General features: G+C 33.2%; 2 protein-coding genes across 3 annotated transcripts; one reads left to right on the plus strand and one right to left on the minus strand.

The window, feature by feature from the left end:
* Positions 1–165: 165 nt before the first annotated feature.
* Positions 166–7,381, minus strand: LOC105346129 (acyl-CoA desaturase). Of its 2 annotated transcripts, none has more exons than XM_011454602.4 (5): positions 7,256–7,381; positions 2,143–2,345; positions 1,883–2,013; positions 791–996; positions 166–626 (listed from the first exon to the last, which is right to left on the minus strand). In XM_011454602.4, the coding sequence occupies exons 1-5, from the start codon at positions 7,264–7,266 to the stop codon at positions 203–205; spliced, it is 975 nt and encodes a 324-aa protein (XP_011452904.2). In that variant the 5' UTR covers positions 7,267–7,381; the 3' UTR covers positions 166–202. The 2 variants fall into 2 exon arrangements, with proteins under 2 accessions (XP_011452904.2, XP_011452906.2); XM_011454604.4 differs by lacking the exon at positions 7,256–7,381 and adding an exon at positions 4,300–4,393.
* A 934-nt stretch (positions 7,382–8,315) lies between these two features.
* LOC117684298 (UPF0193 protein EVG1) lies at positions 8,316–11,403 on the plus strand. The gene is made up of 7 exons (XM_034455799.2): positions 8,316–8,460; positions 8,671–8,733; positions 9,042–9,138; positions 9,300–9,388; positions 10,410–10,553; positions 10,728–10,828; positions 11,165–11,403. Exons 1-7 carry the CDS (start codon positions 8,325–8,327, stop codon positions 11,252–11,254), a joined length of 720 nt encoding a protein of 239 aa, XP_034311690.2. The 5' UTR covers positions 8,316–8,324; the 3' UTR covers positions 11,255–11,403.
* Positions 11,404–14,316: the final 2,913 nt, after the last annotated feature.

The following is a 14,316-nucleotide window of genomic DNA, read 5'->3' on the forward strand; positions in this document are numbered from 1 at the left end:
ATTGATTTATTGCAATAGGGGATAATGATACAATACATAAATGCGCAGTAGGATTCGATGACAAGTTTTGGTATTTTACTTCTGTATTTAAGTTTCTTTTGTCTTAATCCTTACAGATTTGATTTGATAATGAGTTCATTAAGAAAAAAAGAGTAGTTTAAAATAGTTTTCTGGGCTTTTTTATTATTCCATGAACACATAATTACGAGCTTCCGTCCCCCGTGCGCTGTTTCCTCATCTGTACCACCCTGTCCGGGGTCTTTTTCATGTCGTAGGCCTGTCCTAGATAGTACATACAGTTAATAAACACAGTCGTGATATTGAGGTGCCAGCCATACTCGCTGGTAGCGTAGTCACTAGGGAAAGTGTGGTGAAAGTTATGGAACCCCTCACCCACCGCGCTCAGCACCACACTAATGTTCTCAGCCGGGTTAATCCTTTTGTCGTAAGGTTTCCTGCCCCATAAATGGGCAAAACTGTTCACCGACCACGTGGCGTTTAGCAGAAGACAGTATCGTAGCAACGCTGACAGGAAGTAGGCATTCCAAAGGGACTCTCCCCAGAAGTACCATGGCACCACAGTAGGGACCACAAAACACATCAGTAGGATCAGGGGGCGGTAAAATCTAAAAGGACAGGGTGGATCGTTAGTTTTCAAATTGTTCGCATCTTTTTGTGAAAATTAGTTACTACAATTAATCAGTTTTTGTTGTTTGTTGCACATAACATAGATCCTAGATTTGGCACAAGATTTGAACTGTTATCTATATACAATTAAAATATTGCATACCTTCTCTGGAACATAATAATTTTGTCGGCATATAGATCAGAAAAATCGAGCCCTTTTCCTTTCTCCATCACATCCGGGTGTTTTTTGACCAGCAACCACCCAACATGTGCGAAAAAGAACCCCCTCTTTGCGTTGTGTGGGTCTGCGTCTGTTTCGGAATACTTGTGATGAACTCTATGGTCACGTGACCAATCCAAAATATCATTCTGAAAAATTATTTAAAACCAGAACTTCATTTATATAAGTGAATATCGGAAAATGCATGCACTTGTTTTCCTATACAAACAAGATATCTGTGAGCCAATACTCACTAGTGATACCCCCGCTCTGATGTGAATATGCAAAATAAGTAAAGTCGTCATTTAACAGAAAGCTGGCATCCAATTGGTACAGAAATATATCCCACAATATGGCATGCCTATACAAATAGTGTGTTAAAATTTCAAGCATCTGCGATAAATAGTTGCTGAGAAATCTTTGACGGAAATTTGTTTGAAAATGTTGGCTAAAAATAAACAAAGTACTCATTAAACAGGAAGTTGACGTCCGATTGGTACAAAAATACATCCCACGATATAGCATGCCTATACAAATACTGTGTAAAAATTTCAAGCATCTGCGATAAACAGTTGCTGAGAATTCTTTGACAAAAATTTGTTTGAAAATTTTTGCTAAAAAAGAAACAAAGTCGTCATTTAACAGAAAGCTGGCATCCGATTGGTACAGAAATATATCCCACAATATGGCATGCCTAAACAAATAGTGTGTAAAAATTTCAAGCATCTGCGATAAAAAGTTGCTGAAAAATCTTTGACGAAAATTTGTTTGAAAAATTTGGTTAAAAAATAAGCAAAGTCGTCATTTAACAGGAAGTTGACGTCCGATTAGTACAAAAATATATCCCACGATATGGCATGCCTTAACAAACACTGTGTAAAAATTTTAAGCATCTGCGATAAATAGTTGCTGAGAAAAATGCGACAGAAATTTTTGTTACGGACGGACGGACAGACGGACAGACAGACAGACAAGGGTAAAACAGTATACCCCCTCTCCTTCGGAGCGGGGGTATAATAATACAAATGGCCGTACCTGGAGAGCAGCAGAGTTCATGAGCGCCAACAGAAAGCGCAGTTGGGCCCGGGCTTTGTATGACTTGTGGGCCCACAGCCGGTGTGCCCCGGCGGTGATCCCCAGGGCAGAAAATATGTAGTAAAACATAGCTGTTAAATAATGAATTAGTTAAGTTACAAAATGTATGTGAGCACATGAAATGGAAACTGACAAGTCTATAGATTTGAAAATATAAGTTTTCCAGCCAATGTGCATGATGTCATTAACTTGATGCTTACTCCAGAGCCAGGTGAGGGGGTGGGACCTTGGGATGAGGGTCAGGGCATACAGAGAGGCGAGGTGAAGGGAAGACATAAGGACGACGTTCCTCCATACTATCCTCTGGGGAGGTCTTTTGAATTCGGGCTCAGAGTCCTCCACCTCCTGGGGTACGGACCCTTGGGCGGGCACTGGCTCCTCCACAACATTTCTTGGCGCCATTCTGTCAAAAAGAAAGGGACCCCTCAAAAATCTGTTAATGAATGTATGCTCTAGTATAATACCGGTATATTAACTGTATGCTGTAAAGGGTTATTTTCGCCCTGTGCTAACAGTTTCGCTCCACCTTGAATTCGGCCAGATTTGTATAAAGAAAGATCATTCGAAACGATGTAATTTGCCAAGTTTTAAATTCGCCTGCTGACAAAAAGGGCGAAAGGGGTGAAAGTAAACAGGGGCAAATATTTTCCTGTATACAGTATATAAGCTTCTCTTTCATATTTCTGTATCAACATCGATCATTTATTTCAGTAAAGACTAGTTCTGCAAGGGATGGTCACTCCTTTCAAAACGTCCTTATAACCAATTAAGGCAAAATATTTCATTACTGAGGTTTTAGCGGGACTCGATCATATTCCAAAGTCCATAATTTCTTAAAAATTGCATTTACTTCGCGGTAGTCCTGTGTGGGTTTTCTTTACACCATGTGATTGGGGCTATCCTTTACATTAAACTGTTCGTTGTGACGTCAATAAATCCCAGGAACACTGACGTATAGATTCTGATGTTTCATCTTTTATTATCTAGCAATTAAGTTTGTCGTTTAATTGAAAATTAGTATAATATATTAACATGGAGCTAACTTAAAGATTATATAATTATATGTACAGATTCATAGATTCAAACCGGGATCCACAGTTAGATGTTAGTTTTGTAATCGATCTGCATGTACTACAAGTACGTAAATGCATGTATTAATATCTGTTAGATACATTTAGTCTTATTCATAGCAACACATATTTGTCTGACTCCCATGTATAGAACGCACGTGAAAATAGGGAAATGCTTTTGTTTTCGATTCATAACAGCTATGTGTATTCATATGTAGTATTGTAATATATATTATAACAAAAATGATTATACATGTACATGTATATACATGTATACTGGAATATATATACAAACAGACACATTGTATATAATAGACACGTAGTTCTCTTACTTCTGGTATTTACATGTATCTGCGGTTTGGTTATTCACACTTGCATAACTTGCAGTACTTGGTCGTAAGACACACTATATGTTTACGTATGTACGTTTTTACCCCGTGTTATAGAATCGAACCCGGTAAACTCGAACCTAAAGAGCCGCTGAATGGTTCATGTTCGAAACGCAGTCAAATGTGTACTTACTATAGAAAGGTCGCTGAATTTGTTAGAGAATTAATTAAAATTTATCAAATTCTCAAAGTAAATATTCTGCATGCTGTAAATCTACTGCAACATGAAGATATTTTGAACCACTTCCGAGGATAAGCCCATTTTGAACAATATAAGTACTCGTGTGTATTTTTGTCCTTATATGCTTATTGGGAAAATTCCTGACAACAGACTTCCTTATACAATATTATGTACATGTGAATAATTTTGCTAGTGCCTCGATATTTTGTACAATTAAACTCCTTTGTTGATCTTCTTAAGTTCTATGAACACACTCCGGTACACGAGTGTAATCCACTTAATGGCCATCAATACAACATGCACTGAATCTAAAGGACACGCGTATAGCATTAACTTGCATTTCATCAGCCACTTTAATTTCTTTTCTTTTTTTCTAATTAATTTTTGGAAGCTTCCACCATCTAGATACGTGTATTTACTGGGATATTTCATTTAGTTATAATATGGTGTTAATATATACGTCGCAGCATAATGTTTATTTTACTGCGGTCAGAATTGAGGGGGTATTAAATTTTGACTAAAATTTTAGATCAAACATTCCTTGTTGTACAGGTACACTATTTTTAACAGTTTAAATGTTTTCATTTTAAATCATTAAAGTCAAGATATTGTATATGTCAAATAACATTCAAAGCATCTAATCTATATTTTACACACATATACATAAATGTATTTGAATATTGAAACATACATTTTTTTTCAACAAGAGAACCTTACCTTCTGCAAAATCCCAGTCATTTAAATATAACAACTAACACGTGTGCGTATTATTCAGAATGTTGTATCTGGCTATTTTTTCACGCGATTCTTTCAGCCAATCAAATTGCGAGAATAAAAAAAATGATAAAAATAGACGAATGTAAACACGGATGAAAGGGTCGTGTACATCCTAAGGTGAACTGAATGTCAGGCGTTAATAAAGAAATTTTGTAAAGAATTGATTTATTTTAAACATACTCGTTATTATAATCAACTCGTGCATGTGTATTCAATTCTAAATGAAGTTTAATTCATCAAGAATATTCATGCATGGTGTGAACTGAAATTTATTACCCCCGGCAAAACTTACAGCTTATGTTCAAAACTATCCTTGCATTGAGCACGTAGCAAGGGGGAAGGGGTCGCTGGGGGTAGAAGAGGGGGGGGGGGGGGGGGGGGCTCCACCCACTTCTGGAAACTAACTTTTTTTTACATACATGTACATATAGAAAAAAAATTATGACGGAAAGGTCACTGCATGGACTTTATTAAGTTTTTTTCCTATTTTACTCACACACGCGCGCGCTCCACAATACACCTGGCCTTGGTGAAAATATTTTATATATCTTTTTTAGCTTGTCAAAATTTCTGAAAAATCTGCCGCCGCTTCAATACGTGGGTTACCATTATCTACTTGTTACTTCTTTTAAAATATCGCAGAAGATCAAGAAGTTTGGTATAAAATTAAAAAAAAAATCAGTACCTAGCTTTTACTAAAAATGGATACAGGTACCCGTCGCAAAATGATCTCTGAACCTAGAAACCTATTTTATAATGGTGGCTGTAACCACTGATTTGCCATAAATTCAGGAACTCTGCAGCGAGAAATGAATTTTCAGAACTATGTACTACTTGTGTATAAAGTCAGTTGATATTTTGAACCGTGTGATATAACTTCCAGCAATATGCAGTGGCATTGAAGAGATCTGTTTACTTAGATGTGCTTACACTCAGAATTAATTAAAATTCTCTATTAAATCTTATCATGTGTAAGTGAAAAGAAGATATTTACTACTTGGTGTAATAAATCTGATGACCGTAAAATCTAAAGTCCTACGCGTTACCTATTAATTAGTATACTATAGGCCACGCATGCGCGGATCTAGAGGGGGGGGGGGTCGGGGGGGTCCCGACCCCCCCCCCCCCCCTGGAAAATGAAAATTTATTAAATTTACATAGTAAAATTATCGCGAAAATATGCCTCGGACCCCCCCTGGCAAACACAATTATCCTTCGGACCCCCCCTGGAAAAAATTTCTGGATCCGCGCATGCCATATATAACACTTTCGCTTCTGCCTTTTTAATATATGCGGCTATATTATATATAATTGTATTAGAAAAGTCACGAATTGAAATATTTGTCAATTTTTTTAATACGAAGTCCACGTTAAAGGGACTTGGATACGATTTGAGATCAAAAATTTAAGTATAAAATGATTAACTGGTGCATTTGAAATGATTGACCAAAATATTGAATGTTAAAGTCAAGTTACAAGCGAGATACAGAGGTAAGAATTGGTTGTTATCTAAACAAAGCTCGAGTCTTATAGTTGTTTACAAAAAATGTAATGTAGAGAATTACCTTTTCGTAGATAAAATGAATTGTAAAAAAAATAATTTAAACTAATTCAATATCTTCATAATTACTATTATCAACAAAAGAAAGATACATTTGATTGAAACTTACACTAATACAACACATGTAAAAAATGACAATATTCGAGCTTTGTTTACAAAACAAAGAATTATGAACTCTGTATCTTGCTTATAACATGATATTTGACTTTCAAATTTTGACATATCATCATAAACTTCTATATTTATCAGTATAAACATTGAAAATGGAAAAATAAAATTTGAAAATTTTTAGTCAAATCGTGTCCAAGTCCCTTTAAACCAAAATTAATTCAGTTGTATACATGTAGAACATAATTTTAGTCGGATTCTTTGGTTTGAAGTGGTTCAAATAGTCGAATATCCAACTTTTTATTGCATACTAAATATTTTCCTATATATCCCTAACAAAACCTAAAGATTTTAATGATGTCGTGTGAGAAAATTAAGACTCTGGTAATTATGTAATTTGCGTTTCTTTTAATATGTTTCAACTAAATATTGTGTAATATTGAAAATGCCTAAAGTTTGCAAAATCGCTATATTTGAGGCGAAATCGCAAGTGCGCTGTGCTTCTTTTCACAATTTAAGATGAGTTAACATACAGACATCGTCGCAAACCACGGTTGTGAGTCCACAAGTTTGGTGATGATGGTGAGAATCGATGTGAATCACACGTGGGTCACCGACGATGCCATACAGAGTTTTTTTTTTTTACAAAATGAATTTAAAAATCACACGCCTGTGCATTCGTAAAAAATATAAATTTAAGATTGCGTGGACATAGATGAAATATAGTCTTTGTGTGTTCATAATTGCAGTTTCTAATGAAAATAAACAAAACAGCAAAACGAAGCTTGATTATCAACGGCAAAACAGGTAAACTATTTAAGCAAATATGTTTTCTTTAGATGGCTAGCCTATAGCGATTATACATATCAGCAAACATATCATTAAAATTATTTGCTTTGTCAAATCGTATTAATTCATTCAATTTTCATTATGGATAATTACGTATGGTTCTTACAAGAATGGCCGACGTTTTGTTACATGCATATACACATATATACATGTATACGATTCTTCGTTTAAATGGAAACAGTGCCATAGCAACAAATTTGGAGATCGACCACCTGAATCAATTCTTATGTAAACATATTTCATGTTGCTATATTTATTTTTTCATTATATAAAGTATAGACATGTTTACTCTAAACAATTTTAAGTGCTGCATATTTTTTTTTCAGAAAAAATATTGATGACAACTCTCTAAAGAGTTAATTAACACAAGTAGCCTACCTTCCATTCATTTGTTCATTCTCCAACACCGGATTCTACATCAAGGACGCGGGAAAGCTGTTCCGCTGATTGGGCTATTTTGTCACCCTATATTCCCCGGGAAGTCAGTGACGGTCTTATATATGTACTGCTAATATTATCGCCGACAGCTCAGAAGATTGTGTTGATCTGTACAATATATATACAGTCATGTACATCAACATGTACTCTATATGATTTTACCAATAAAGGACGTTTCGTGCAATGTTGCATATTTGAGTATTTTATTCATGTGAATACGGAGAGGTTTATATATCGTGTATTTTTCCCATTTAAACATATAATCATATTAAATTAAATAATGCATGTTAATTCATGAGAATATAAATTATTGTAAGTCATATCTAGAGAGATTGGACACAATTTTTTCAACATAAATCGGTTTCTCTGCAAACCAATTTTCGACGAATGTTGTGATCCATGGAATACTTATTTTCTGAAGCGTCCAGGCCAGTGATATTTAATTATGTAACAAGTGCGGATCTAGAGGGGTGGAGGAGGGGTCTGGACCCATGGAAAACTCAGTTAAATTATCAAATCCCATGTTAAAATTACCAAATCGGTTTCGGGCCCCCACCCCCTTGTAAACACGATTATCCTTTGACCCCCCCCCACCCCCCCCCCCCAAAAAAAATATATTCTAGATTAATGCATATACTAGACTATAAAATACAGCCAGAAATAAATCAAACATATACATGTCGATGCCTGATGATTTAGGAAAAATAATAATTTATCAAAACGTTAATAGGAAATCTGTCGTGTGCATGGCTTGAAAGATTTTTTTTCATCAAGAGGAGAGTCAATATTTACCCAAGGAGTTTAAATTCGGGGTGGGGCAGGGACTATATCCAGGGTGGGGGCTGTGCTCGAGCACCTGTTGTTATGTTTGCATTCGATAAATGAATAACCATTATTTCTAAAGCTTATGGATTTTCAAGTTAATAAAATTTAAACACTGTCATATCGTATATAGTAATGAAAAAAAAAATACTCGTCCACCTAAATATTTACATCGGGTTCAAAAGACATGAGAGACGGAAGTGACGTCCTTAGATGCCAAAGTTGTTTAAAAATGGCAGGTCCTCAGAGTAGAGTCGCTGGTGGGGGGTTTTGGAGCCAACCACAGGCTCAATACAGTGCCAATACGCATAAACTACTGAAAGGTATATCAACTTTCAATTTTCTCTTCAGTTTTAAACGTAAAAGTTTTTGATTGGTATCCAATGCAAAAAAACAACCCTTTGCTTATGCAAATTGAAATTAATGCTATGGATTATCATGGTTTATCGTTTCTGACAAAGGTAAGTTTTACAGAATGGTTTTAGCTGGAATATATGAAAAGAAGTTCTCTTAATGATAATTTTCTTACACAGAAATGATGCAAGAGTCAAAGTTGACAAACTTTCAACAGAGGCATCTTGAAAAAACACTGAGAGGTGAGTGTATAGATCTATACGAGTATGATCTTCATGAACGTTATTCTTTAAAAAAAAAATAATGTATAGATCTTGAAGGAAAATTGAAAATGTTTGTAGAGTTTTGAATTTTTTTTTATCTTCTCTGATTTCTGCAATCAACTAGCTCCATATAAATAACTGCGAACAGTTTTGTAGCTTGTGAAATAGCTATAATAACAGAGCACTTGAGATAATTCTATTGCTTACATTATGAATGGCAGATGGAGAGGTTGATATATATAGTATTAAAATTTATATAAAAGTCATGTTAACCATTTTTTTCTCAGGTGGGGGATCATTACCTACACAATGTGCTCCAACAAGTAGTACAAAGAAAAAGCCTGCATCTGCCCCTAAAAAAGAATCAAAAGTACTCAATGCCAGGTAAAAGAGACATTTATGGTGAAATATCATAAAAACTGACAGATATCTGTACAGTGTACATTGTATTAAATCCATGTATTTGGTTTTAACAATATCTTCAGTCTTATGATCACAATTAACAGATTATCGGTAATGAAAAAATCTCAATTTTCTCAAAACAGAAACTACAAACCAGTAATAAGGACAAAACAACAGATGGAGGATATGGGAGCCTTTGACAAACCAGATTACACACCCATGCCAAATACTAGTAATTAAATTTAATATTATTTTTTAAGGGGTAATTACGCATACAAGTTATGAAATGTTAACAGTGAAACTATTAGCAGTCTAGACGGACTCCCAAAACGGAGTCAACGGAAGTGAATTTCTGCAAGCATTTTGGACTCCGTTTTGGGAGTCTACGCATGCGCACTGGTACAAAATATGGCGACTTTTCGATGAAAACATGGGGCCAACAAGAAATCGTCTCGCAAAGTGCTGCATGTGTTGGCAGACCTATAACATGTTTTAAAAGACCCAGGATATAATTTACTATCGATCGTATTTGCACGAAATAGGGGTTAATTTGCACTTAAGAAAGTTATTTCTCTTAGAAGTTGGACGTTTGGACGATGATTTAAAAGTGATATTTTTGTGTTTTTCATGGAATTGAATCGTTAATAAAAGGTAAATTGCATTAAATTTTAATTCTTTCGTATTGTGTTACAATTTAAAATCCCCAAACATACGAATTTTTAAGTGCGTAAACGAAAAAAGCCGCGATTACTAACTAAAACTTGTTGCTCTGGCGATGATTAAAAAGCATCTTTTTGGTATTTAAAAAATAGGATTGGTTGTTTAAAAGCCCAGAAAATGAAACAAATTGTCACTCTATAGCTAGATACAGTAACTCTTTAAATTGAACTTATAACTATCATCATAACAATTATAATCGTTCGCGGCATTTGCGATGTTAGGAAACCATGTTAAATACATAATTATTCAAGATAATTGAATAATTTAGCATGAAAAAAGATTAAAATGATACTATACTTTTTACAAACAATGATAAATTAACATATCCAAGCGTTCAATTTATTTCAAAACAGTTATAGTTGTGCGTGATCGTTTTGGGAGTCCCGTCTAGACTGATTAGTGAATCAACAAAATTAAACAAGAAATGCTCAATCCCAGTAAACCATACTTTATAAAAGAGTATTATACAAATGAATATATTAATTTATTAAATCTTAATAACATTCATTAAAATAATTTTTCTCTTCTAAAAGAGGGTAAGGATAACGAGAGACAGAAAGACAGACTTGCCAACATAATGGCCTTTGGAGAGGACATAGACCCAAAGAAAAAGAAACAAATGGCCAGACCTAAGGGCCCTGTAGATGATGAACCTGACATAGACAGATTTGATGAATGTAAGTAATAAGATTATGAACCCATTATCTGATAGATCATTGTAACATAAAAGGTAGAGACCATCAACTGTACCAGTATTTTAAAATGTATATAAATACATGTATATATATTTTTGATTTAATTCTTTTAAATATTAACATATTGATTAAATATATCTTTTTTCTTTAACAAAGTACAACTTGAAATCGATGAAAGAAGAAACTTTTTAAGTGAAATGGAAAAACATGGACAAGGTGCTAAATTCCGCCCCTTGATAGAAACCGAGATTTCACAGGTAAGGTCAAGAAATTGAAATGGATAAGTTTTTCTAATGAATTGGAGAAGGAGTCATGAATATACATTTTTGTCAAAATATATTCTACATTGTATTGTATATTTAATGAATTTGACAGAAACATAGTGGTGAATACTTTTTTTGTTAAAATAACTGTTTTATGTTTTGAAGACAAGTTTACCAGAATATTTTTTTTTAATATTACCAAAAATTATGTTTTAATAAAGAAACACCTACACTCTAATTCAATTAAAAGTTTGGAGAATTTACTGTTATAGGTTGTAATCTATATCATACATTCTATATCATCTGTTTACACCTGTGATATGTTTACAGAAAATTCGGGAGATGGAGCTGATAGATAAGAAGAGAACAGCTGAGTTGGAGAGACTGATTGAAGCAGACAGAAAACAATCCTCATCCTGACCACACCCATCTGAGTACGCCCATCTGACCACACCCATCTTATCTCGACACGACAGCTGTTGCCATCATAAATAGATGGACTGTGTCATGTGTTGGAACAAACGACAGAAACTCAGCACTTGTACAATATCTCACACCATTGAATCAAAGATCATTGTGATTTGAGTCCAAGTTGAGCATATTTAACTACAAGTTTTTTATGTATCGGAGCTATTTATTTCAGCAGACTACATAAATGCACATACTTATTGTATGTACATTTATATCAAGACCATGTCTTGATTTTATCTATGCTTAAACAATTTTAAGAATGTTCCAGATATCATAATGGACTAAGGGTACAAGACTTCGACACACTGGTGTGTTACGGTAATTTTAATGTTCTTGTACTGTAAATGTTATCCATATTTAACATCCATATTCATTACCATGTCCACAATGTTTCTATCTGCTCATTAAAATGGACTGTTTTTACTCTTGCTCCTTATTGGTACTTACAGTATTAGTAAGTGTACATGTCCCCAAGCTCTACTGGATCAATTGCCATGCAGTGTTTGTAGAAGCCCAAGTTTATAAGTATGCTTGCTACAGTTACTGTCCTAAATACAACTACCATAAACTGATTCAATGAGAGCACAGTTCTCTTTAATTATGTCTTAATTACTTATACAATATTTATCAGTGACAGATATTGGTTTTACTTTCCAAGTTTTGTTCTACAGTGTACATGGTATCCATTTTATGTCTTTTTATTGACTCAGTCTGAAAAAAAAGATGTTCTGTAAAACTCAACACATATTTAAAGAATAAAATTTATAATACCAGTAGTGTATTGATTAATTTTTTATTGTTCATCTACATTTTGAAAAACAAAAATGTTTTCATCTTTATGCAACAGAAGTTAAAATGCTGACAACAATGTAACCAAAAGCATGGGCAAATATTCAAACTGATTTTCTTCCAAATAATCAATGGCAATTTTGCCCTCTTTTGATTGCATTTAAGTAATAAATTAATATACATAATGAATTAAAATGAATTGTTTTTCCATTACACAGCTAGTATCCTAAACATGAAATTTTAATACCTTTACATATCAGTACAAAAATTATTTCTTTTAAAACAATTTTAATTAATTGAAATATATAAACATTATGTTACTATCTATATACTGTAGGTTCCTTATTTACGATAAACGACACCACTATAAGTTTTCCAATGTTTGTAACAAATTGCGAGAATATGAGCACAGATTTTTTGTTAACATAATTTCAAATAATTCCCAACAGTTCAAGTTTTTACAATAAATTATCCTGGTAATGTTTCCTAGTTTTTGGGTCTGAAACAATATCAAAGTTGTTTGCATATATGCACAAACTATTTATCGAAAATGCAAGAAGCATTTCCGCAAGCTTAGATAGCATCCCTGCATTCCTTGATGCTTTTTGTCACAAATAATTTGTTTTTGAAAAATCACATGGCATTGAGTTAAAATATACAAACAAAAACTTTGATGACATAAAGAACAGTCTGAAGAAAAGTAATTTTGATTTATCCATGCACCAATTTTATCGATCACTGTAAACCAAGGCATGAAACAATTTTATAAACTACGGAGCTTCGCATGAAATAGGGATTTACATTTGTTCAAGATAATCATGACTAGCATTTTTAATGAATTTTACATTTTTTGACTCAAGTGTGCAAATATAACTCATTTTCTAAGTTAAAAATATGGAAATTGAGTTATTTTCCATATTGCACATCTTTCAATAAATATGAAAGACCTGCTATCCACATTATATTTAGAAATTTTTGGCCTGGGAACAAATAGCCAATATTTTGGTTTTTTTTTTACTTAACATGAATTATATCAACCAAATGATGTATAGGGTTGGCCATGTTGATGCCTCATATTGATGCTTTTAGATTTTGTTGTTAAACAGAATGTTAACTAGAACTGTCCTAATGGGACTAATACCCCCGCAAGGCTAATTTCAAATGGGACAAATAATTGAATTGAATAATAAAGGTTTGGAACACATACAAAAAAAAAAATTTCTAGAATTGTAAAAAAAAAAAATTAGTTAACAAAGAAAAATTAAAATCAAAATTGTCAGAATTTCACTGTAAATACATATCTATAACAGTAATACATTTACAAATGTATGTATCTGATGATATATTTTATTTTAATTTAATTGATTTAAAGAAAAACCAACAAAATGACAATAACCCCTCCCTTTACAGTAAATGAAAATACCGGTAGCCAAGCAATGCTCTTCTGTTGATAAAACTTTCAATATCTTTCTAATAAGAGTCTTGACAGATGCAATTAGTTGTTTCAAATTTTCCTCACTTTCTCCTATGGCACAATGGAACTCCATATTAGAAAATTGATCCCATAGGACTATGATTTTCTTTGATGAGCTTGTTAAATTTAATAAACTCCCAAAACATTACCATAATTACCATACTATGTAAAAATATGTAGAAGAAAATTTAAATTTACAAACAATTTTAAAATTGCCAAAACACTACAATCATATCAGTAATTTTGAATTTCATTTAAATTAATCCCCAATAGGGTCACTTCATCAATTTACTTGACAAACAAATTTAAACAACCTCTAAAAATAGTTTAACTTCTTTATTGATAATGATATTATTTATTTCCTTATAATGATAGAACTTTTGGTTTACATGAAACAGTTTTAAAATAGCCCCAAAACCATCACCCATTTTACAGATTATCAATTTCCCCTAAACACATGCTCCAATTGAACCATGGCTCAGATAATGGCTCCCTTGGGACAAATGAATTCAGCCACACTTGTCTTTGATGTTTTTAATTATTAGCTCATAAGAATTTATCATTGACAAACAAAAACTTTGCATTGTTAGTTGATAGAATACTTATAAAAAACAATTTTTTTTATTAATTAAGATATAAAGACAAAAAACCTCCATCTGGATGCATTTATATAAATAATTTTTAGAGTGTTTTAATACTATTAATTAATTAATAAAATCTGTAAGGGTTACCTCCCTTACTTTTCAAC

This window comes from Magallana gigas, chromosome 7, assembly GCF_963853765.1.
Source record: "Magallana gigas chromosome 7, xbMagGiga1.1, whole genome shotgun sequence".
NCBI classification, from domain to species: domain Eukaryota; kingdom Metazoa; phylum Mollusca; class Bivalvia; order Ostreida; family Ostreidae; genus Magallana; species Magallana gigas.

Bases quoted from the DNA above. Each gene is read 5' to 3' on its own strand.
- LOC105346129 (XM_011454602.4), bottom strand. The intron at 2,014-2,142 runs GTAAGCATCAAG...ATTATTTAACAG, and splicing joins CCCCCTCACCTGGCTCTGGA to CTATGTTTTACTACATATTT. The intron at 997-1,882 runs GTACGGCCATTT...ATAATTTTTCAG, and splicing joins TGAACTCTGCTGCTCTCCAG to AATGATATTTTGGATTGGTC.
- LOC117684298 (XM_034455799.2), top strand. From the start codon at position 8,325: ATGAGAGACGGAAGTGACGTCCTTAGATGCCAAAGTTGTTTAAAAATG. The intron at 9,139-9,299 runs GTAAAAGAGACA...TTCTCAAAACAG, and splicing joins TCAAAAGTACTCAATGCCAG to AAACTACAAACCAGTAATAA. The intron at 10,554-10,727 runs GTAAGTAATAAG...TCTTTAACAAAG, and splicing joins CATAGACAGATTTGATGAAT to TACAACTTGAAATCGATGAA.